Source organism: Bombina bombina, chromosome 3 (genome assembly GCF_027579735.1).
Source record: "Bombina bombina isolate aBomBom1 chromosome 3, aBomBom1.pri, whole genome shotgun sequence".
NCBI classification, from domain to species: domain Eukaryota; kingdom Metazoa; phylum Chordata; class Amphibia; order Anura; family Bombinatoridae; genus Bombina; species Bombina bombina.
Genome location: NC_069501.1, coordinates 827149699 through 827173975, shown reverse-complemented (window position 1 = coordinate 827173975; position 24277 = coordinate 827149699). Strand labels below are relative to the sequence as shown.

General features: G+C 36.5%; 1 protein-coding gene across 1 annotated transcript in view; it reads right to left on the bottom strand.

Moving 5' to 3' along the window:
• COL4A1 (collagen type IV alpha 1 chain) overlaps positions 1-24277 on the bottom strand; it is a 364281-nt gene that overhangs the window by 39997 nt on the left and 300007 nt on the right. The window contains exons 34-43 of the mRNA XM_053707784.1: positions 18929-19081; positions 18482-18580; positions 18171-18260; positions 11177-11316; positions 9829-9955; positions 9662-9742; positions 8564-8662; positions 6400-6450; positions 3980-4165; positions 3668-3801 (exon numbers count right to left, since the gene is read on the bottom strand). Coding sequence (XP_053563759.1) covers positions 3668-3801; positions 3980-4165; positions 6400-6450; positions 8564-8662; positions 9662-9742; positions 9829-9955; positions 11177-11316; positions 18171-18260; positions 18482-18580; positions 18929-19081 — 1160 coding nt within the window. The remainder of the gene's footprint in view (positions 1-3667; positions 3802-3979; positions 4166-6399; positions 6451-8563; positions 8663-9661; positions 9743-9828; positions 9956-11176; positions 11317-18170; positions 18261-18481; positions 18581-18928; positions 19082-24277) is intronic.

The window sequence follows — 24277 nt, the reverse complement described above, 5'->3', positions numbered from 1 at the left end:
GAGCTCTCTGCCCTTTACCAATCCAGCCATGGGCCCATCCATCTGGCCCATCAAGACTCACTCTCATTTCATCAGTCCATAAAACCTTAGAAAAATCAGTCTTGAGATATTTCTTGGCCCAGTCTTGACGTTTCAGCTTGTGTGTCTTGTTCAGTGGTGGTCGTCTTTCAGCCTTTCTTACCTTGGCCATGTCTCTGAGTATTGCACACCTTGTGCTTTTGGGCACTCCAGTAATGTTGCAGCTCTGAAATATGGCCAAACTGGTGGCAAGTGGGCAGTTATTTTGCGCCTTGGTTTTTCCACACGCTTCTTGCGACCCTGTTGACTATTTTGAATGAAACGCTTGATTGTTCGATGATCACGCTTCAGAAGCTTTGCAATTTTAAGAGTGCTGCATCCCTCTGCAAGATATCTCACTATTTTTGACTTTTCTGAGCCTGTCAAGTCCTTCTTTTGACCCATTTTGCCAAAGGAAAGGAAGTTGCCTAATAATTATGCACACCTGATATAGGGTGTTGATGTCATTAGACCACACCCCTTCTCATTACAGAGATGCACATCACCTAATATGCTTAATTGGTAGTAGGCTTTCGAGCCTATACAGCTTGGAGTAAGACAACATGCATAAAGAGGATGATGTGGTCAAAATACTCATTTGCCTAATAATTCTGCACACAGTGTATATATATATATATATATATATACAGTATATGTTTGTGTGTGTGTGTGTACATATGTATTTATTTGTCTATATGTATCTGCAGCCATATATACACATATAAACACATAAATACATATGTATACATATATAGACATATATATAAGTGCATTGGAGCCCTTTGCAGTCAAGTAGCTGAAAACATGAAAATCATGTATGCAACATTCATATTTAATAAAGTTTTTAACTGTGCATGTACTGTAAATAGTTCACATTCCAATGTTCTTCACATAAGGGAATATGTTCCAATTATTTTTAAATAGATATTCTAATATATATATATATATATATATCCCTAAATATCATTATATACATATATATGTAGCTCTCACTCTGCTAGTGACGAGGAGGACTGAGAGTTATCCAGAGCTTTGAGGATGCACTATCCCGACGCAAGTTAACTTCAATTGCGTTGAACGCATTTACTTTCAACTTGTAATAATACAAGCACTATAGCCGACACACAAGCAAACAGAAGCGATAAACCCGATTTCTGCTATTCACTATACTCCTACAACGTAGAAAACATGTCCCTGCTTGGATGAGAATTTCTGTGTTACAAAAGTAGATTTATGATTGGGAGTTTCCCCTGAACAAGTGTGCAAGTTCAAAGTAATACAGACGACTGGGTGTTAAACAGAGATCATCACGACTGATATCAGAGGGATATACAGCTATGGTGGTCCAGTTCCATACTCTGGGAGGTGCCAAGCATTTCACTGACACGAATCATCCTTACCTCATATGATTGAGGGTTTTTGAAGTAAGTGCACATCTGAGTGGGGGTATTATATGAAGAGATTGCACATCAGCCGACATTATCATAAATTCTTTCTGAACTTTTATTATGTGCCTCTATTCTGATTCATCCTTTATATGTTATATATTTTATGTTATTGTTCTACTTGTTGCAATAATACTATTTGTGTATATATATGCATGTAGATTTTACATATATATTGAAGTTACTACTTCTTTCACCTATCTGCACATTACATCTATATCCGAGCATCATCCAGGCTATTTTTTGTATATATATATATATATATATATATATATATATATATATATATATATAGTCAGAGAAGAAAGTGCACTCACCTTGTTACAGTTTTTAATGTACAAACGTGAACGTTTTCGGGGGTTGGCCCCTTCATCAGACATACATCAAGACAGAAAAAGACGAACCCCAAATACCAGCCACAAATGAAAAGACATTTGGGGTAATTTTGTATTTTTCTGTCTTAAAGTATGTCTGAGGAAGGTTATATCTTAACAAAAAAAATCACTATATATATATATATATATATATATATATATATATATATTAAAGTGTATTTAAGAATAAATAGAACATATTTGTGTGAAAAACATTGGTATGTGAAATATTCATTATTGGTGTCGTGTTTAGCAACAGAAATGTTGTCAGGTTAGCATGCGAGCATGGAGTAGGTTTTTTCTAGTTTTCATGCTCAATTGAAGTCTATGGGAAAATATGTTAATGTGGTCTCGATATTCAAAATTACACTTTTTAACTAAAAAGCCTTCCAATTAACAATGTTAACACGCGAGCAGGAGCGCTAATCCCACTCAAAATCTAGCCCAAAATAAGAGTGACAAATCCTGTTTTTTACAGTAAAAAGTTCAGACTTGCTCATCCAAATACGTCAAGTGGTGGTGGGGAGTTGTTATTAAGAATCAATTACAGCAACAAGATGTTAATTTATTGAGACAATTTGTACATTTAAATTATTATAGCAAAGCTGCAGAAACATTTTATAATTATAATTATTTATTTAATTCAACTTTCAATTTCCATAAATAAATTACCCCTACCTTAGTGTTGTTAAAGTTTTTTGAAAAGCACAATTTCATATGCTGCAGAAAGACTGCGGGTAAGTGTAAAGTGAGATTACAGGAAGTAAAAAAACAAAAATGAATTGTGTTTAAATTCAAGTTAATTACAAAACTTGTTTTTAATATCATTTTAAAAGATACAATAACATTTATGTTAATGATTTACATATTATCAAGGTTTATTTTCCCATTAATTATTCATTTTAAAGAGGAATTGTGAATGGGGTGTCACGTTCCCAGTATTTTGCTATTTAATATTGGACATGCAGGATGGAGAAAACAAGATATTCATTATATAAAAATATTGGGAGAGGATGTAGATGTATTGTATTTTTTGAACAGTAATGTCTCATTTGTATCTCCACCTTTCCAATTATTTTTCAAGTAAAAGATCAACCCCCTTTCCCTCTGAAACCAGTAGCTAAAATCTTTAAAAGTGGAAAAACTTTTTATACAAGGAACTTATGTATGGTTGCAATTTATGAAGTTACACATTTGGAGGGAGCTGGGCATATCTTGCCTGATTTAAATTATGTAAATCTAATCTCATTTTTTTTTGTTTTTGTTTAAAGGGACAGTCTACTCCAAAAATGTTATTGTTTAAAAAGATAGGAAACGCCTTTACTATCCATTCCCCAGCTTTGCACAACTAATATTGTTAAATTAATATACTTTATAACCTTTAAACCACTAAAGTTCTGCCTGTTTCTAAGTTCCTGCAGGCCACCATTATCTTAGTGCATTTTTATAGCTTTTCACCACAAGACACTGCTTGTTCTTGTGTGCCATATAGATAACATTGTGCTCACTTCCATGGAGATAAGGGGGCAGTCTGCAGAGGCTTAGATACAAGGTAATCACAGAGGTAAAAAGTATTGTAATATAGCCGTGTTGGTTGTGCAAAACTGGGTAATGGGTAATAAAGGGATTATCTATCTTTTTAACAATAAAACATTTGGAGTAGACTGTAACTTTAATATGATCAGTCTATATTACCAGTTTATATATGTTTTTTTAATTATTGATTGCAAACAGCAAACATGCACATTAAAAAAACTTGGAATGATCCATTATAGTTGAGACAACACTTACTGGAAGTCCTTGATAACCAGGTTCCCCTTTGATTCCTTGGAATCCAGGAGCACCAGGCCATCCTATATCACCTTTTTCACCTTTAAATCCATCTTGACCAGGCGGACCAGAAGGACCTGAAGGGCCCGGAGAACCTAAAGAGAAAAATATAAAAATGTATGTAACACAAACTATGTTTGCAACTTGCACCACGAGACAAACAGTATGTAATACCATTTTCAATAAAAACATCCAACATCTTTTTTTGAATAAAGGAGGTAAAAAATTCCATACTTACAAACAATAACTATATATATAAGTAAACATTTTTACCTGGGAATCCTGGCTGACCCTGGGTTCCTCTCTCTCCTTTTGGACCTTCCATTGCTATTCCAGGAAGTCCAGGAAGCCCTGGTGGGCCTTGAAATCCTTGACTCCCAGTTAAACCTTGGTCTCCTTTGACTCCAGGAATACCAGGACTTCCGGGTGATCCAGGGAAACCAACATCGCCTTTAATACCTATAGAACAGATAATTTTCCAAAAGAAAGTTAGAACTCTAATAATTTCTCAATTGTTAGTGTAAGTTAGTGGGTGTTAGGGTTGGGGTTAGACTTAGGGTTAGGAGTTAATAACTTTAGCAGATTAGGGGTTAATACATGTAGGTAGGTGGCGGCGATGTTAGGGACAGCAGATTAGGGGTTAATAATATTTAACTAGTGTTTGCGATGCGGGAGTACGGCGGTTTAGGGGTTAATATGTTTATTATAGTGGCGGCGATGTCCGCAGCGGCAGATTAGGGGTTAATAATTGTATTTTTGGGTTTGCGATCGGTTTAGGGGTTAATAGGTAGTTTATGGGTTTTAGTGTACTTTTTAGCACTTTAGTTATGAGTTTTATGTTACAGCTTTGTAGCATAAACCTCATAACTACCGACTTTAGAATGCATTACGAATCTTGACGGTATAGGGTGTACCGCTCACTTTTTGGCCTCCCAGGAAAAGCTTGTAATATCGGCGCTATGAAAATACCATTGAAAAAAGACTTTACGCAATGTTATGGCCAAAAAAGTGTGCGGTGCCCCTAAACCTGCAAGACTCGTAATAGCAGCGGTAGTGAAAAAGCAGCGTTATAACCTGATAACGCTGCTTTTTCACCATAACGCAAAACTCGTAATCTAGCCGTAAACTTGTTAGTGACACATAAAATATACCTTTATATTGCAGTGAAAAATAATTTTTTTAGTAAACAATCATTGAAAAGATAATTTGGTGTAATGGGTGGTGGTAAAGCAGTGGATTTTATTTGGTTCTTTTTTTTTTTACCAACTCATATTTCATACTATTTAATTATTTTGACACCCCCTGCTAGTGGCCGATTGGCCGTGAATGTGCAGGGGGCGGCATTGCACAAGCATTTCTAGTGAAATGCTTGTGCAATGATAAATGCCGACAGCGTATGCTGTCCGCATTTATTGATGTGCGGCGGAACTTGATCCGCTACAGCGGATCATGTCCGCCTGCACATTGATAATTCGACCCCTACATATCCATTAATTGAAATATGGATTCATTAAAATGTGGTTCCATTTTCTTTATTTATTTTCTTTCTGCTGCAGTTCTTGCTTTACAATTCAGTAAATCATTTTGTATGTGTTGAGTTCCAATATTTTTTTTTTTTTAAATAGATGACTTCAGAGTCAATAAAAAAAGTACTTTGGATAAGACATATGTTGTCCACCTTCTTTTCACTGTTAATATTTAGGAGCCGATTTATCACGGCCTGAATGGGGCCGTATACCCCTGTTTCTGCAAGGAGCCTTCAGGCTTGCCGGAAACAGGATTTAAGAAGCAGCGGTCTTAAGATTGCTGCTCCTTAACTCGTACACCGCCTCTGAGGTGGCTGACAGCAATCCGCCTGATCGCATACGATCGGGTTGATTGACACACTCTGCTTGGCCGCAAATCTGTAGGGGCGTCATTGCACAAGCAGTTCACTAGAACTGCTTGTGCAATGATAAATAGCGATAGCATATGCTGTCTGCATTTATCGATGTCTGGCGGACATGATCGCTACAGGCTTAGATTTATATATTAAGTGAGGTTAATATGTGCATATACAATTCTCCCTCTTATTTACACTGAACATGTAAGCTGTGTGTTCTTAATTGCTGTGCAGAAATTTGCTCCTTTTTGTGTGAGTAGTCAATTTAGATAAATCAGGGGTTAAACAACGCAATTTGATTTTAACCAGCTTCATAGATTATTGCAGCTTTATGTGTAGTTGTGGGGCTTTAGTCACTGTTTGCGTTTACTGACTGAACAGCAGCCATTTTTTTAATCTTTTGCATGTCTTTAAAGCAGTCTCTAAACAATCATTCTCAAGATGATCATTTAACCAAAAACACTTCAATTGACTGAAGCTTTTACAAGTGGATCGCAAATGTGTATTGTAGCTCCAGTTTTATTGTAAATGTTTCTTCATTAACCATGTAATCAACAACACCATTAAAAAAAGATAACAAAAGTGATGGAAAATGTTATTTTTGCAATAAAGTGGTCGATCACAATCACGATCACAATCATTTAGAAAAATAATTGATTTATCTACAAAAGTCTCCATAGGCTTTATTGTCAATTATAGAATACATAATTTCACTTAGAATATAATTTTCAAGTAGATATAATAGGATGCATTCTCTCTACTATTACTTTTTACGTTAATAATCTGTTTAAATGGCATTGTTATTTCATACCTTTCTCTCCACGATCTCCTGTAAGTCCTGGAATACCTCTGCCAGGGAATCCTGCAATTTACAACATGAAAATTAGTTTTATATGAAAGAAAATTCTCCAATATTGTATAAAACCAACTTGAAGTCTAAGCAAACTTTCATTGTTTTATGTAAAATGATAATAAATCCCACAATAAATAATAATATTGCCTGATTTTCCTGTAACTGGCCATAGCAGGGCCTGAACTGCTTCTCCCTACACTGGAGCAAATACCTTCCTATATTTCCTGGAGTTATAGATGGGAGCCAATAAGAGGGGTGAAGCCTTGGATTGTAGTGGATGGGGTTGGGTGTGAGGTGGGTGGTATTGGGCATGGTGTAAATGGGATTGAGTGGACCATGGTTAGGCATGCCCTGGTTTCAGACTGGAAACAGGGACATTTGCCCTGAAGGGGAAGCTGTGAGACACACAGCAGGGCAGAGCTCTCCAAACCTTGACGATCCTACTATAAGTTGGATTATTTAGGGCTTTGTTCTTTAGTTTATCCAAGATATCCAACAAACAAGCAGTGTTGTATAGAGCTTTTGTGCTGCCATAGGCAGTGGGATATCTTATGCCTCCCAACACCTCACCCCAACAATTTTAACCTATATTTTCTATATATATTCCAACAACTTGAGACCAAGAACAAATAGAGGGTTAATGAATCCCCAACAGACAAGGGATGATTGATTTGTAATAAAATAATTAATAAATAAATAATTTGGTGGACATAGACATGAGAATGTATCATGCCATAGAACTACCCCTTAAAATATGCTGCCCACTTAAACCCTGTTGGCCTAGGTACTAGAAAAGTACAGGGATTAATAGTTTATTTACATGTGGTTCTAATTTCACATAGACAAACTGTACACATACTTAAGCTTTAGGGGTATATCTCTGGGCTGCACTGGATGTACAACAGAATGCAAATTTTACACACATGTATGCAGTTACACACATGCTCAAAATTTATTTTAAAATGTGTGTAACTGTTATTAGCAACATTTGCATGCTGTTGTACATCCAGTGCAGCCCAGAGATATACCCCGAAAGCTTACATATGTGTACAGTTCCTTCCTTCCAGCTAGAGATTTTGGTAAACTCCACTTGAGTCAGTGATTTTTTTTTTTTAAGTCTGTTAAATCAAGATAAGGCCTTTTTTATGGGGTGCCAAATGGAAGGAAGTGATATATTACAGAAGTAAGCCTAAGTAAGCCTAAGTTATGTACTACCACTGAACTATTTTAAACAAAACATAATTGCCTCTAGAAGAATTGTTAAAAGTAATACACAAAAAGGATGAGCAATTCTTGTGTTATCTACCTTGCAAGATTTTGTAATATGCCACATATCACTGAGGGTTTGTCAGATAAATTAATTCATGACTACCCTTTGGGCAAGGTGAAAGGGGCATCCCTTGCCCCAGTCTTCAGGGGGCACCACACTGTCATCAGGGTCGAGGGTATAGAAAGGTACAATGTATATCCTGTATTTAGTTTATCAAGAAGTGTTTATGATATCAGGAGGTTAGCATATGGATTTATTCTTTATATAGGGCACATTGAATATGGGGACAGGGGTTGGTCTTAAAGGGAGCAGGGCATATAGCAGTAGGGGAATAAGGGGGCTCAGTTCAGGGGCCCCACAAATTTGTTTTGCCCGCAAATGTTAAGTGAAACCTTGTATACGTTTATATATATATATATATATATATATAAAAAGTTATAATATATTTTGATGACAATTATCTATACATCTTCTCGTGTCATCTGTATATACTCATTTAAGTTAATTTAGGAAGCTGATGAACTGACACTCAATTAGGTTGATCAAAACCAACTATACTTGCAGCTTAGATAACTTCTCCAAACACCATAAAAAGATGTAACGTGTTCCGGACTGGAGGATCCTGTACATCAGTATTGCTCCAAAAATGTCATTCTTAGCCCTATGCAGCTGCATCCCTCTTTATTATTTCTCATACATTGCTTAGGTTATATATTTTATTTGTAAACGTTGCCCCATGGTAGCAACAACAACTTCAGTAAAGCGTTTTTTACTGTGAAGAAGTAAAGTTTTAAAGTGCAATATGCTCCAGTTTGTATTATTGTGCGCTATTATGCAGTACAACCAACTTACCTGCATCTCCCTTTTCTCCAGGAGTTCCAGGAATTCCATCAAAGCCAGGTTCACCTTTCTCACCAATTGCACCAGGAGAACCCTGAAGCCCAGGTACACCTATAAGATATTAGACTTACAACTCCATAAGGCATTTCATCTTAACCCTTTTGAAGGTGCTTTATGCTCATTTGATGAATCAAGTTCACTGCATATCATCTTACAATGGAAATTTAATTATAATAAATGGATCCATTAGATTTGTGCACTGAGGGTAACCTTCTAGTTTTGTACATTTATACATGTAGCTCATTAACATTGTTATATCACATGGTTTCTTTTTTAATTAAGTCCTAAACCAGGTTGCAGTTACTTATAGTTACTAGTGTTGTGTTGCAGGCTTTGTTATATATACTGGTATAGCATTATAGTTGATTAGGGAGTAGATACAGTTCCTGATATTACTTTGAGATCCTTACTAGTTTGTGTAGGAATTGCACTTTCTATAGAAAATTTCTTTAAGAAACATAAAATCACTAAAATAAAAGTGGTAGCTATTACAGCACTATGAAAGTAAATATTAAATAGTAACTGAGGAAAATATAAAAAACCTTTCATATATCTTAATTTCTCATTGATTTATTGTTAAAGACAACTAGTAGTCATATTTCTTTTCTGCAGCAATTATTTCAAAATGATCTACTACTGTAGAAATATGATTATCTACTCTATGCTTTATTAATTTACCGTAATCTTTATGTGAGTTTAAGTTTTACTGACATCAAAACAGGTTATATAATATTATTTGTTAAGTGAAAAAATGCATTGAAATGTTTGGCAGATATTTGTAACACTTAAACAATTAGTCATTATGTTTCACTTAATTTGTGCTGTCAATCTACTGTTTCCATGAAGGTCTGTGAAAACCACTTTAAAGAAAATAGCAATTCAATGCAAAAAGTTCCACCAGTTAAAATGGTGGATCTTCTAATTGATTGGAATGGGGGGGGGGAATCACCCACACTTGCATGTTACATGGACATTTTAATTTATTACAAAGGGGCCTCTGTTTGAACTGAGAAATAGACTTAAAACAAAGCATTGTAAATGTTTCCTTACCTGGCAGACCTTTCAGTCCTGGCAATCCATCTGACCCAGAACCCCCTTTGGCCCCTTTTTCTCCAGGCAGCCCAGGACTACCTAGACAGTGCAAAATCGACATAAGTTTAGCTACATCATATGTTAAGCTCATTATCAGATTTTTATAAGCAAAGATAGCATTATACCTGGAAAACCTGAAGTTCCTGGGGATCCTTTAGCGCCTGTAAGCCCAGGCAATCCTGGAATGCCAACATCACCTTTAACCCCTCTTTCACCAGGAAAGCCTTGAGGACCTTCTCTTCCAGCTTCACCCTGATTGGTGGGGAAAATACTATAATAATTAATGATATAGAAACAAATATTATTTTTACTGACCAAAAGGCCTTGTCTTATTAAACTGTTTAATACATGAATTTACTTTACTGTAATATGAATGAGGCTTCAAATCTAATTTGTAAAGCCAAATTATAAAATGGATTTGGTTGTCAGATGTCCTACTGCCTTATTCTTAAACAAACTTGAAAATTGTCTGTAGAAAAAAAAGAAGATGCCAACTTCACCTTAAATCAACTGCAACGTTTACAATTTAAAGAAAATGATGGTGCTGAATTATAAAAATAACTCACAATGAATGTGGTACATTATAATATAATATGCATGAAAATGAGCATGTGCATGATAGGTTCTTATACATGAACTTCTCATTTGTTTTTCCAGGATGGCAATCCCAGCACACACGCTTCAAAAAACAAAAGATGCTACCAGCAAAATTATGAAACACTGTTTTAAAGTGTTTCATATCTACTTTCTAATCTACTCCTACTATCAATATTCTTTGTTCTCTTGGTATCTTTATTTGAAAAAGCAGGAATGTAAGCTTAGGAGCCAGACCATTTTTGGTTCAGCACCTAGGTAGCGCTTGTTGATTGGTAGCTACATTTAGGATGTAAATTCGAAAGTTGGTTAACCTCTTAAGGACATATGACGGAATTTTTCCATCATAAAACAATTGAGCAAACAGAAAGCTGTGTCCTTAAAGGGTTAAAATTGCGTACTCTGTCTGAATCATGAAAGAAAAAAAATTGGTTTCATATCCCTTTAAAATCCTTCAATAAAATTGAGACCAGATGTTGTTGCTTAAATAAAGTAAGGTAAGGTAATCCCACCTTACTCTTGCATTGCACCTAGATTACATATTCAATACCAGTCACACACAAAGGATATTCAGATAAGAAAAATGCAATTATAGTGGGCACATCTGCACCAAGGAGGGAGTACAGATAATACACTTTCTGTGTTTTATTATTGTTTTTTTACAATGTGATACATAAATTGAGGTATTTCAAATACCATTTGATGCCAGACGTGAGAGAAAATGTATATATATTTATGTAACTAGGGAACTGCAAGGGTAAACTGTTTTTTTTTATGTTATTACAGATTATATGTATACCAAAATTATGCATAGTGGTCGTATGTCACTCATCTGAAAGGAATAGCAGTTGAATTGTTTGTGAATGAAGTTATAATTACCTTGGTACCCTGAGGTCCTGGGATACCAATACCAGGAAGGCCTTCTTCTCCTTTAACTCCTTTTTCACCCTTAATTCCCTCTACACCTGGAAATCCTGGGGTTCCCTGAATACCTTGTTCACCTTTTTCTCCAGTTGTTCCTATAAGTAAAAAATTAGCTTTCCTAAATACTGTATCAACAGCCTCCAATTAAAGAGAATATAGATGACTAAAGGTACAGAAATGGTGAATGAGAAGAGAACTGAGATTCCAAAAACAAATGAAGGAAAATAAAGATGGTGAAGAGGTAATCAGGTGGGAGTACATTTCCTCACTGGCTCTAATCTGGCAAGTCTTTATTTGGTCCTTTCACCTGTTTCTTTTTCCGCGCCACTTTTCTTGTTATACTTTATATATAAATACTGTATTTCTCTCTCTCTCTACATGTTCTTTCCATTTTGTAATGCTGTTTTATAGCAATTCCTTTGGTTGTCCTCTTCCTCTCTAACTCTTTAATCTTTATGTATTCATGGTTCAGATTCACATGCTCATTTATTTTTACCAATTAAAATCCTTAGGGTTAGGTTACAAGTGACACGCTAATGAAAGCGTGTGAGCATTGCAATTTCGCTTTACCACGCTACCAGTACCATGCAACTTTGATATTACAAGTGCATGGTAAAGTGCATTAACCATAAAATGGTTAGCACGCCCAACTTTGCTTGAGCGCAGCCTATACTTTCAATGAATATCGTGACCGCACTAATTACAATATTACAAGTTGCACTCGAGTGAAAGTTGAAACTGTGCTAGGATATTTAGGGCAACTTCAGACCTGAAGTTAACTGTAAAGATTACAAAAAAAATGCACAAAACACATCAAAAACACATTAAAATAAAGTATTACACTCATAGACACACTTTTTAATAAAAAAAGTAATAATTTTAATGTTGATAAATATGTTTTAAAACAGTTAAAAAAATGTGTGTATACATGTATATATATATATATATAGTATATATGTCTATATAAGTGTATGCATGTGTATTTATGTTTTTACTGTATATGTTTAAATATGAGTGCTACTCTCTTTTTGTGTATGCAAATTATGACTCCTGGTGAAGTCTCCCTAAGGGTGATGCCAGGGAAAAGACGTGCACTGTTGCCCATATGCCTAGAGGCCTACACTAGGTCAAAACTTATGCCTGGGGTTTTCTATGCCTCTCATTCATGGACTGTACTGTTTAGTCAGGATCAGACTGATATACTACAGGAAAGTTCTCTGTATATCCCACATGCTGGGAAAAAAGAGGATGCTTAAAGGGTAGTACCTAACTATAGAACATGCTATTACGATATTGTTCGTTCCCTGGCTGGGTGCTTCTCTCTTTTTGTGTATGTGTATTTATGTGTTTACTGTATATGTATAAATATGTATGTGCACCCATATACACATAAATACACATGTATACACTTATATAGTGATATATATATATATTTAATCAGATACAGTATATATACAAATATATCTTTAAAAAAAGAACATGTTCTTCTATGTGAAGAACATTGGAATGTAAAGTATTCATAACTCACTTAGGGTTTAACACAGTAGGTGTAATGCAGTGTCGGGTTAGAGCGCGAGCAATAACTCTCAGGTTGTTTTAACAGTGTCCCCCATAAAAGTCTATGGGGTGAATTTAGCGAGGTCACGGTATCTGAATTCCTGAAGTTACCATGCATCCGATTTTCGCTTGAGTGCTTTTTGCTTTAAATTTGTAATGCACATGCTAATACACCCACGTTAAAATTTTATTTTGAGAGCAGTTAGCGCGGAAGCATAAAAGTTATTTAGAGTGCTACTTGTCATCTGACTCTTAATGTGTAATGAAGCTATCAGAATACTTGGGGCTCAGTGATATACAGCTCTTCATTCTGGTGAAATGATATAAGAAGTTTTGTCAGTACTGAAACATCCCTCAAAAAATGTATAAAGGAAAAAGTTTACTGAACATGAAGGAGAGACACCTACATGACAGTATAATGCTTATTAAAAACCACCAAAAATGTTGTAAGATTTCTCTCCATGCCAGGCCTTTACTGACTACATGTTATTGTTATTTTAGTTTTAAGGCAACTCCTTACAAGACTGAAGATGAAGATAAGGAGATATTTGATTTTCGTTGCCCCGCCCCCCCTTCCAGACCTCTAACAATTATGCAAATAACTGATCACAATTCTACTTTGCGATACAGATTAAAAAAAAAAAATTCTGATACATCATCATATAAGGAAATTTATGGAAGTCCAACCTTATAAAACTTTTTTACATTTAAAATGTTAAAAATGTGTGTAAATAGGCTACCATATGGGATGTAATTGCATATACAGTATATTAGGAGACACAAAACACCAATAATGTTTCTAAAGTATTTTTTTGCATATTGAAACTCATGAAAAATATGCATTTGTTTTCTATGGTTGGATGTACTAGTCTACAGAGGTAGTTCGCTCCTATCACAAATATTAGGAACAAATAAAGGTAGTTCATGGATGCATTCGGATTCTACTGTCTTTCCTACTGATTGTAGCATTTAGTATCAGAGACAACAAAAAACAAAAAAAATCATTTCAGTCACTAAAAATTGCTATTGGTTTGATGTAAATGTATTATTTATGCTAACTTTATATAGTTCAGATCCATACTTATAAGTAAAGCTTCAGTGTAAACTTGGTGGGTGAAAGTGTGTATGCACAATTAATGAAATTAATAACACCTATATTTACATTTGAAATTGTTGATGGGACTACACTAAATAAAAAAAAAGTGAAAGAAAGGGTTGTCACCAATACTACAAAATATATTTAGCAGTAATAATATAATAAACAATTATAATGAAGTTCAAACAATAAATATCAAATGAGTAAATAATAATTCAAACCGGAACTTTTTAACGTCCGCAATAACAAAACCTCACAAAGATACTCCTCTTAAAACAGTCTCTTTCATTGTTGTAATACAAAAAAAAGCACTACGCTGTGTCTTATACTTAATAGAAATAATTGCAATATTTATTACTCAACCATTTTTCATTTGATTTAATTTTGTCGCTACATTTGGGCAATGTCCTTTACATCCTGTCACAGTCTAACAACAAAAACTTCTAGGCTGGTTATTAAGTGAAAAGACTAGAGAACAGGGAGCCAAACTTGCTGATACCTAGATCCGTCAGAATATAACCTAAGTTTCAAAGATGTCCACTCCCATATCACACTGGGGGCCGGGCTACACAAGTGCACATTATGCAAGAAAACAAGTTATTTGCTGGTTTTTACACAATCTGTTTACTTTGACTTAATCTATTTGTTTTTACCAAAGGAGCACGTTTTAATATCCGTTTAAGAAACACCAAACGTGTGTAGTAGATTCTAAAAAAGAAAACAGAGGGCGCTCTAATAGGACATTAACTTCTAAACATCAGAAAGCAGAAATACTCAATAGATGATGTACACAAAAAAAAAAATGTGCACCTCACAGGTGCCATTAGAGCGATCTGGGTGGATTTGCAGCTCCCCAACTAGCTGAACCGCTCTAGTTTCCGGATATACAGCTTTACATTTTGAGTAGCCTGGATCTGAGATTCCCGAGTCAGAGAACCTCCTACTCTCCAGACAGATGCTGCTAAGTCCCCTCTATTTTTTCCCCAAATTTTAGAATCTAGTTGCCATTTTTGTAATCTACTACTATATTGTTTGTATTAGTCTAACTTTTCACCTACTTTTAAAGTGTGTGGGGCCGATTTATCAATGTATGCCCAACATGATACGCTGTAGAATACGCTGTCAGCATTTAACATTGCACAAGCAGTTCTGGTGAACTGCTTGTGCAATGTCGCCCCCTTCAGATTTGCGGCCAATCGCCCGCTAGCAGGGGGTGTCAATCAATTAATTGCTGTCCGCCGCTCAGGGGTGGTGGACGGAGCAGTGGTCTTAAGACCGCTGCTTCATAACTGCTGTTTCTGATGAGCCTGAAGGCTCGTACGGAAACAGGGGCATCAGGGGCCATTCGGCCCTTGATAAATCGGCCTCTATGTCTTGACAGTTTCTGACAAATTGTTGTGGTTTAAAAGATAAGCTCCACTTGTAATCTGGCCCTATATAGGATTGAATTATGTTCACAAAAAATAAGATAACTCTCAAATAATGCATCTTCGCACCAATTTTTAAAAGAAAAAGATATTAACCTATACATGGCAGATGCCCTATATAAGTGCGATATATTAGGGGGCGCTCACTATATGTACAAATACACAAATTGTAAACAATAAATTATATATATAATATATATATATATATATATATATATATATATAAGTGTACATAAAATACCATATAAAATATATAATTTAATAAATAGCACAATGAAGTGAAAAGTCCAACAGTGGAAGAAGCACCCAATGAGTCTTCGCTCCAATGTAGTGATCCTAAATCCCACAAAAGCTAAAACGACAAGAAAAATTCAGGAGTCACCTCATAGGGTATGTCCAAACAGATTTAGACATCTTGCGACAGACAAAGGACAACTCACGTTTGGAAGAGCACTACTCGTAGTACGCATGACACAAACTGGGGCACACCGGTCCCCCCCAGCGAGACTAACCAAGGAACAGCGGGAATCTGGAAAAAGCAGCAGGCCGACACAGCGGTGTTAGTTTCTTCGACAGGGTAGCGTGGATGCATTGAGTAATGTCACGGTCAGGTGCTAAGCTCCGTCAAGGCTTAAAGGTCTCTGACACCAAAAACGCAAACTCAGGTGCCAAGGGATTGCTAGTTAGTGTAGCACATGGGGGAGACCACAACACAGTGGAAGGAGACAAAGTTCCTTGGTTAAAAGATATATAAAAGGTTTATTTAAAAGCAACACGTTTCTCGGTGGTACATCCACCGTTTTATCAGTCCCTCACTGCATCCATGCTACCCTTTCAAGAAAACTAACTGTGTAGGCCTGCTGCTTCTTCCAGATTACCGATGTGCCTGGCTTAGTCTCGCTGGGTGGACCAGTGTGCCCCAGATCGTGCCACGCGCACTGCGACTAGTGCTCTTCCAAATGTGAGTTGCCCTTTGTCTGTCACAAGGTGTCTTAATCTGTTTGGTGGATACTCACCCTATGAGGCACCTCCTTTCTTCTTCTTGCTAATTTTTAAAAGCCAATTGGCCAAATTATTAAGTCTCATCAAATAAATAATTTGTCATACTGTTACCAAACAAGGGCATAATTCCAGGTCTGACAAGACTTTTTGAGGATGGCACAACTTTAGCAGCTACATTATACTCCCCCCCCCCTTTTTTAATGTGTTCTTTTTTATAAGCTGAGCTGTAAAATGCAGTTGATAAGGATAATGATACAGCTGCAGAATAGCCTTATCACTTGAAATACCTTCATGCAATAGAAAATAAATTAGGAATGAGAGATACAAAACATCCACTTTTACTTCAATTATTTCAAAAAAAGGAGTGATGGCTCATCAAATGAAATAGCCTTAGCAGGAATTATTATTGCTTTTTAATGAAGCCCACCACTTCCAAATAATCAGAGCGTACCTGGAAGCACAGATAGCTTAATGTTTATGATTTTACAAATCCCACCAATCAAAGTGTAACCATTATGTAATGTACATAGTGCTGTCAAAGTAGGTGCATTTCCCTACATACATCTTGGTCTTATTCTCTAAAGTCTCTTTTTTTTGTAATTTTATTAACAATCATGTCCTTTATTTAATATTGGGAAATTTTGCCAACTAGTGATATTGTATTAATATATTAAGGTATGTGAAGGGATAAAAATGCAGTGAAATTGCTTAGTTTTGTTATTAGTTATAGATTACTGTAATGCAAAATAAACAATAGTACTGTATACGTAAGTATAATAGTTAGGGTAGGTTAATTAATAGTTTAATATAGTTTATTTTAATTCTACAGGTAAGTTTAAATTTATTATAAGATAGGGATGAGGTAATTATAATGTAAAGTTAGTGGGTTGTTAGGTTTAGGGGTAATAGCTTAATTTAGTTTATGGCGATGTGGGGGGGCCAGGGGTTTAAGGGTTAATACATTTATTTAGTGGCAGTGGGTCCAGGAGCAGCGGCATAGGGGTTAATACATTTATTTAGTGGCAGTGGGGTCCGGGAGTGGCGGGATAGGAGTTAATTGCTTTATTAAAGTCGTGGTGGGCTCCGGGAGCGGCCGGATAGGGGTTAATAGCTTTATTAAAGTTGCGGTGGGCTCCGGAAGCAGCAGGATAGGGGTCAATAGCTTTATTAAAGTTGCAGTGGCTCTGGGAGCGGCAGGATAGGGGTTAATACATTTATTTAGGTTGCGGCAGGGTCCGGAAGCGGCGGGATAGGGGTTAAACATTTTAGTATAGTGGCAGTGTTTAGTGACAAGGTATAAATAAAAACTGTTAACAACAGTCCGCTGCTCATCGCCCCGTACTTGGTGCGCAGCTTTTTGCCTGTTTTTTTTTATAAATATGGAGATCGTATTCAGGTCCACGGCCGCGATGTTAGGTGATGTTAGGCAAGCATATTGGTCACGGCGAATGCAGCACAGTTGACAGCTTGATAGATAGGCCTCTGTATGTGCTTTACCTCTTTGCAGGGGCTACATTGTTCTTCTAAAAGAAAAATATTATAGCCTTTTGTTGTTAAATGAAAAGCTCATAGATCAGGTGAAGCACTCCTTTTCTAGATGTGCCTCTATGTATCATATTGAGAGAGAGGAGAATTTCAGCTTTCAATTTCTTTTGAGACTTCTAAAACCAGGATTTTGTTGTCATATAATAGTGATAGAGGCTATCTTCTATAGACAGATAGACAGACAGATAGTCAGTCAGCTAGACAGATATACACTAGATAGATAGATAGATAGATAGATAGATGATAGATAGATAGATAGATAGATAGATAGATAGATAGATAGATAGATAGATAGATAGAATAAATATATCATACAATTTACCTGGCAATCCCAATTCACCCATGGATCCTTTTGGACCTGGAATACCTGGAGTTCCTGGTAATCCATCTGTTCCTTTGTCCCCTTTAGGTCCTGTAACAATGGAATATAGATGCTAACATTCTTTGCATTACTATACTTATTTGCTAGCCCTAAACATAGGCGGACAGGTTCCCTGGCTGGAAACACTGTACGCCAGGTATTTAATAAATTGGGGCGATGAATGGACATTAATCTAGCTTGTTTACATTTAGTGTCCTTTTCTGTAACAATTTCTACCCACTGTACATAATGCTCCTTTACATGTGTTTTACCTGATGTTCCAGGCATGCCTTTATGTCCATCTTTCCCAGGCATACCAGGGCTACCCACATCACCTGGAGATCCCTTTTCACCAAACTCCCCTTTATTTCCTGGAAAAAGAAATGCAAAGAAAAATTTAAATGTGAATAAACACATGCATCTTTTTATTATTATTATTATTATTTTTTATTATTTTTTATATATATATATATATATATATATATATATATATATATATATATATACATAATATTGTTTTTTCTTGTAAGTATCCCACCCTTATGTGCATTTATTGTAAATAAAAAACATACACATATTATTTAATTAATCTGGAGCAAAATCATACATTTTATAACAAGTCATTTTTTTAAAATCTATGAACACTACACAGGTTTGAATTTGTTTCCTTAAAAGTTCTGATTCTCTTTTTAAAATATATGTTTTAAAAAATATATTACCTGTGTTTCCTTGGTCTCCTTTTTCTCCTTTCATTTTTTCCATTTCACCTTTAGTCATAACTCCTGGTTCACCGGGTATTCCATCTTCTCCTTTATAGCCTTGAAGACCTGGAGTTCCAGACTCTCCAGGGAAACCAGGAAGACCCTGATCACCTAACAAAATTGGTAAAAATCAAGAACTGTATGCATGCAATTAGAATATTGATCACACACAACCTATTGAACATAAAATGTAACATCTACCTCTCCTATTCATTCTCCAAAATGCGTCCTTTTTTAATTTACTTTGGCATTCCATTGTTAATATCCTACTTTATTACTGCTACCAGTGTCATTTTCCTATTCCTCATCTTTATCCCTAGAAAAATATCCTAAAAACAGCAGTTTAAAAGTGATATCCCCAGAGGGGTAGCTGGCCGCATACTGTAACAACCACTTAATCACAGTACTCCAGATTGGAGTTCACCTTCCAGACAACACAGTCCTTGCAAATGAGCTTTCTAATGTGAAAGGAGAACACAGCTGCTTACGATGGAGAGGGGGTGAAGTGCTGTGCGGTTGAGCAGGAAACAGCTACCGCAGACCCCTAACAATGTGTCAGCATGGTTTGGGAACTTCATCACCACCCCTGTCCTATAGTCTTGTGGTGTCAGTTGAATGCAGTATCGCAGGCCCAATGCTCCCAGGTAGGCCAGATAACTCGTGTTTTGCAATCACCAGTGGCAGTGAAGTGCACCATCTGGCCCTTTCAATAATTTGAGGCTCCTCTAAGTGTAGAATAAAAAAACAGCCAATATTTAATAAAATCAAAGTATATCTCACTCACGTTTAAAAACCTCAAACAGATATGAGGTATGTTTAAAGCATCTATGTATAAGCACCCATGTCAGTGCTGGAGGTAGAGACCCTGATCAGATCGATGGTGCAGTGTCATAGTTCCAATGATAAACAAGTCACACTCCTACCACACTAATTTGGTAGATGGTCTGCACCTTGGGGCATACAGATTACAACTGCCACAGGTTCCAACATGCTTCCTCTAAGTGCCGGTTTCAAGGACAGTGTGGATGTTGCAGCGGGTAGGTGGTGGGCGTCTTCATCACAGCCTCTGGCGGTTTGGAACCTGTATGTCCAAAGATGCAAACAATCTACCGAATTGGAGTGGTAGGAGTGTGACTTTTTTACCATCAGAACTCTGAGACTGTATCATCGATCTGAACAGTACTTGTTATTCCACAAGGTCTCTCCCTCCAGCACTGACATGGGTGCATATACACAGATGCTTTAAACATACCTCATATCTGTTTGAGGTTTTTAAACGTGAGGGAGATATACTTTGATTTTATTAAATATTGGCTGTTTTTATATTCTACACTTTTTTTTATTTAATTTTTAAACTTGTCCTTAATTATGGCGTGTTCAAAACCCATCAATTCTCCACCTGTGGGCTCAGTGTTTTTTTCCATTTTTTCTCTGTTAAAGGACATTGCTCCTAATACAGTATTTGTTCATTACTAATACCTCACACAGTTATACTCTCCTCATTCTAATGGCCTCTAAACATCTCACTAAAATAGACAGATTATCCAAAGTTCTGACACCATCAGGCCCAAAGATGAACTTTGGCTCTTGAATCATATCAAGGCTCAGAAGGGGAGATCCCTGATGCCACAGGTCAATGCACCTACAGAATCCCCACTAGGGATGATACCACACCTCTACTCAAAATAGACCTGACATTTTTGGTGACTAGAGTGGACTTTAATTTGTTCTTACAATAGGTAAGACAGATTAAAAAAAGACATCTTATCTGAAGTAAAGAAAGATTTTTAAGAACTGTGCGAGCATGCCCTCCATCATAACTCTTTAATGGAACAGTTGCAGTCTCAAGTGGAGCACTTCAATAACAGGGTTCAAAGACAAAATTTGAGGTTTAGAGGGATCCCTGAGGCTGTTCTGTCTGAGCAACTACCATAGTACCTACTGGAACTCTTCACTCAACTGTTGGATTCTGCAGAAAGGGAAAAAAAGATTGACAGAGCCCATCAAGCACTCCTCCATGGTATGTCATTTTGAAGCTACAATAATTCACTGATAAGGAAGACATACTAAAGGCATCATGGCAGAAGTAGCCAATTTCCAAGAATCGAATAAATATCTTAATCTTCTCTGATATCAGTCCACTAACCCTTGCTAAGTGCACCGAAACTAAATACCTTACTTTCCATCTTCAGCAATATATGAATCCCCCCACAATATTAATAGCTTTAGAAAAATGGACAAACTAATCTGAAATCACAAAGGCAGCCCTGTGGCAAGTGGAACAGGGACTCTCCCCCTAAAGTAGGAGGCTCTGATTAGAATTAGGTTATAAAATGGAACTGCTATTCCTAAAACCTACATTATGCATTAGTGGTCCTGCCTCTATGTGAAATCTCCCTTTCATGACCTTTATAATATCCAGCCAAAATGGGTGGAGAGCAATAGTTAATTGTTTCAGATCATAGGCTACTTTTATACAAATTTGATATATCCTAGGTCTGGCAATATTTGGCTCCCTTATGCCTTAAACTACAAATGTATTAGCATACACAAATATGTAGTTATAGTGCAGGTTGTAATAATGTATTTGTTAAAAATGTATTTAATGGGTCTGGGAGGTGACTCACTCATATCCAGAGTATATCCCTCCATTACTTCCATATCAGGAGCATTTTTTCATAGTTCTTACCCAATATATTTGTTTTAGTCTGTAAATTGACATGTTTATAATGTTTTTATTTCTTATGTGCATTCTAGGTAACATCTCTTCTGAGAGAGTCTCAAGTTTCTTTGGCTCTAACTTGCTTTCCGAATACCATATACTTTCTTCATATGCCATTTACAAGGTTAATTCTCTGGTCTATGGTCCTCAAGGGGAGATATTTAGGTAGCATCCAATCATATCACTACTTACACATGTACATTTGCAACACAACCCTTCCCTGTATAAATTATTAACTTATCATGGCTTCCTCTCTACACACTTCAAACAGAGATAAGCTAGGCCTAACACATGCCATACCCCCTTCAATTAGAGTTATTTCTCAAAATGAGATAAAGGGCTGAATTTGCCAACTAAGCAATCAATAGCACTTAACTGGTTCAAAAAGCATAAAGGGGGAAATGTCCTAGTTCAAGAGATATACTTTCTGTGCTCTTCAGAACCAAATTCAAGAATAAAATGTATCCTATGGGTTATTTCAGTTTGCATACAACCAAAAAGAATGGGGTAAGGATCCTGATACGTAACTGCCTTCCCTTCCAGATCCATAAACACTGTAAAGATATAGAGGGGAGACATGCTATCCTAACATGCCTCCTCTTTAATAAGCAACTCACTTTAGCTAGTACCTATGCTCCAAATACCAATTGAGCCCCTTTTTTTGCATGTTTCTTTAATAAGTTGCAGGAGGTTTGGGGGGGGATCTGTAGTTGTAGGTGAAGACTTAAATATAGCATTCAAGACAGTACATTTTCTACTCCCTCCCTTGTTAATCTTATTCAAGAATTGACTACCTCTTTATAGACCAAAATAACCTATCCATTCGTAAATGACGTCACCTGGTCAGACCATGCAATTGTCCCACACTCCCAATTATTCCATATTCATGGACACTAGATGAGTCTCTTCTACACAATCCCCCTATTTTACAAACAGTCACTAAACCTCTCTGTGAAAATATTGACCTTACCCAAGTTTCTTCTAGTTACCCATTTATTGTGTGGGAGGCTCTTTATTGGCCTGACTTAATAAAGTAATGCAAGCCCATCAGGAAGACCCATCAAATCCTATCCACTTACAGTCAATAGACCCAGCTCGGCAAGAGTTAAATGCCTGGCTTAGGCAAGACGACCAAAATAATGCATTACTTCTACAGAAATATATTTTTAAGGGTGGTAATAAAATTGGATCCCTTATGGCACGCTCATTAAAACAATGAAAGTTTAGTAATTACATACCCAAAATTCCTCTATCCCATGGGGTTGAGCTTTTTGATCAAGTCAAGCAATAGAAAATGCATTTAGCTACTATTATCATCATCTTAATAATTTGCCTAATTTAGATTCACCCATTCACTACATAAGAGAAGCTTGGGTACCCTCAGACAAAGTCACCTTGAGTCCCCTCAGACAAAGTCACTTCTTCCACCTTGGGTGATCCAATTTCCGTAAGGTCAATAGATAATCTTCCATCTGAGAAAAGCCCCTGGCCCAGATGGTCTCTCAAACAAATATGAAATATTTAAAGAGATTTTGGCATTCCCATTTGCCAACAATCTTTCAGGCATTAGATGATGATAAGCTGGAAGTACATATAATGGTGCTGTCTAAACCAGGTAAATCTTCCATGGAAGTCAGCAACTATATACCAATATCCCTGCTAAATTCAGACCTAAACATTTTCACAAAAATATTGGCAAAAAGGATAAACTCAGTCCTGGCTGATTTGATACATGTTAACAAAGAGTATTTTGTCTAAAGACAGGAGGCCCAGGATAACACAATTCACCTCATGCAGCTTATGGACTTTGCCAGGCAGATCAACATCCAATCCATATTCATCACTACAGATGCAGAAAAAGCAATTGATCGTTTAGACTGTTGCTTCCTAGAGTCACGTTAGAGCACTTCGGCTGTCATATATTTTCCTCTGCCCCTTTAACATCCAATATTCCATCTTACCTTTTGCACACCACCTCTCCAATCAATAAATAGCAGCTGCAACATTCCTAATTGCTTGGTTATTGATTAGCTCTCTGACACACCTTCCGGATCTCTTTGAGTCTCTGTGACTGTAAATCCTCTCCTTAAGCTTCAGATGCTACTCACATGCTGGAAGTATCTCAGTGCAAGTACTACTTGTTCTCTAAAGTGTTTGTGAAACTTTCAAGGTTATATCGTTACTTGTTTTTTTCCAGATTGTGTCTCTCTTATTTGCCTGTGCTCACAGCTTACCAGCTGATCGCCTCCTGTATCCGCTCAATGTGCGCACCTACTTAAACCACTGGTAACTATTTACAGAAATTCTACTAAAGGCATTACTTGCTGTCTGTTTGCAATCATATCCTACAATTGCTATATTGTCATACAACCTTTGCAATCTCTGTGCTGTACAGCTGCTATAACAATAAGTAATCACCTGTTTCCTAGCAATCTCTGTGTTACTCTATCCTGAGGCATTAATCCTACTCTGTCAATACTTAACCTTTCCTCTTTGGTGTATACATATATTCTAATTTGTTTGTGTATTACATGTTCAGTTGTTCTTACTTAATTTCACCTATGATGTATATTAATTCAGTGGGG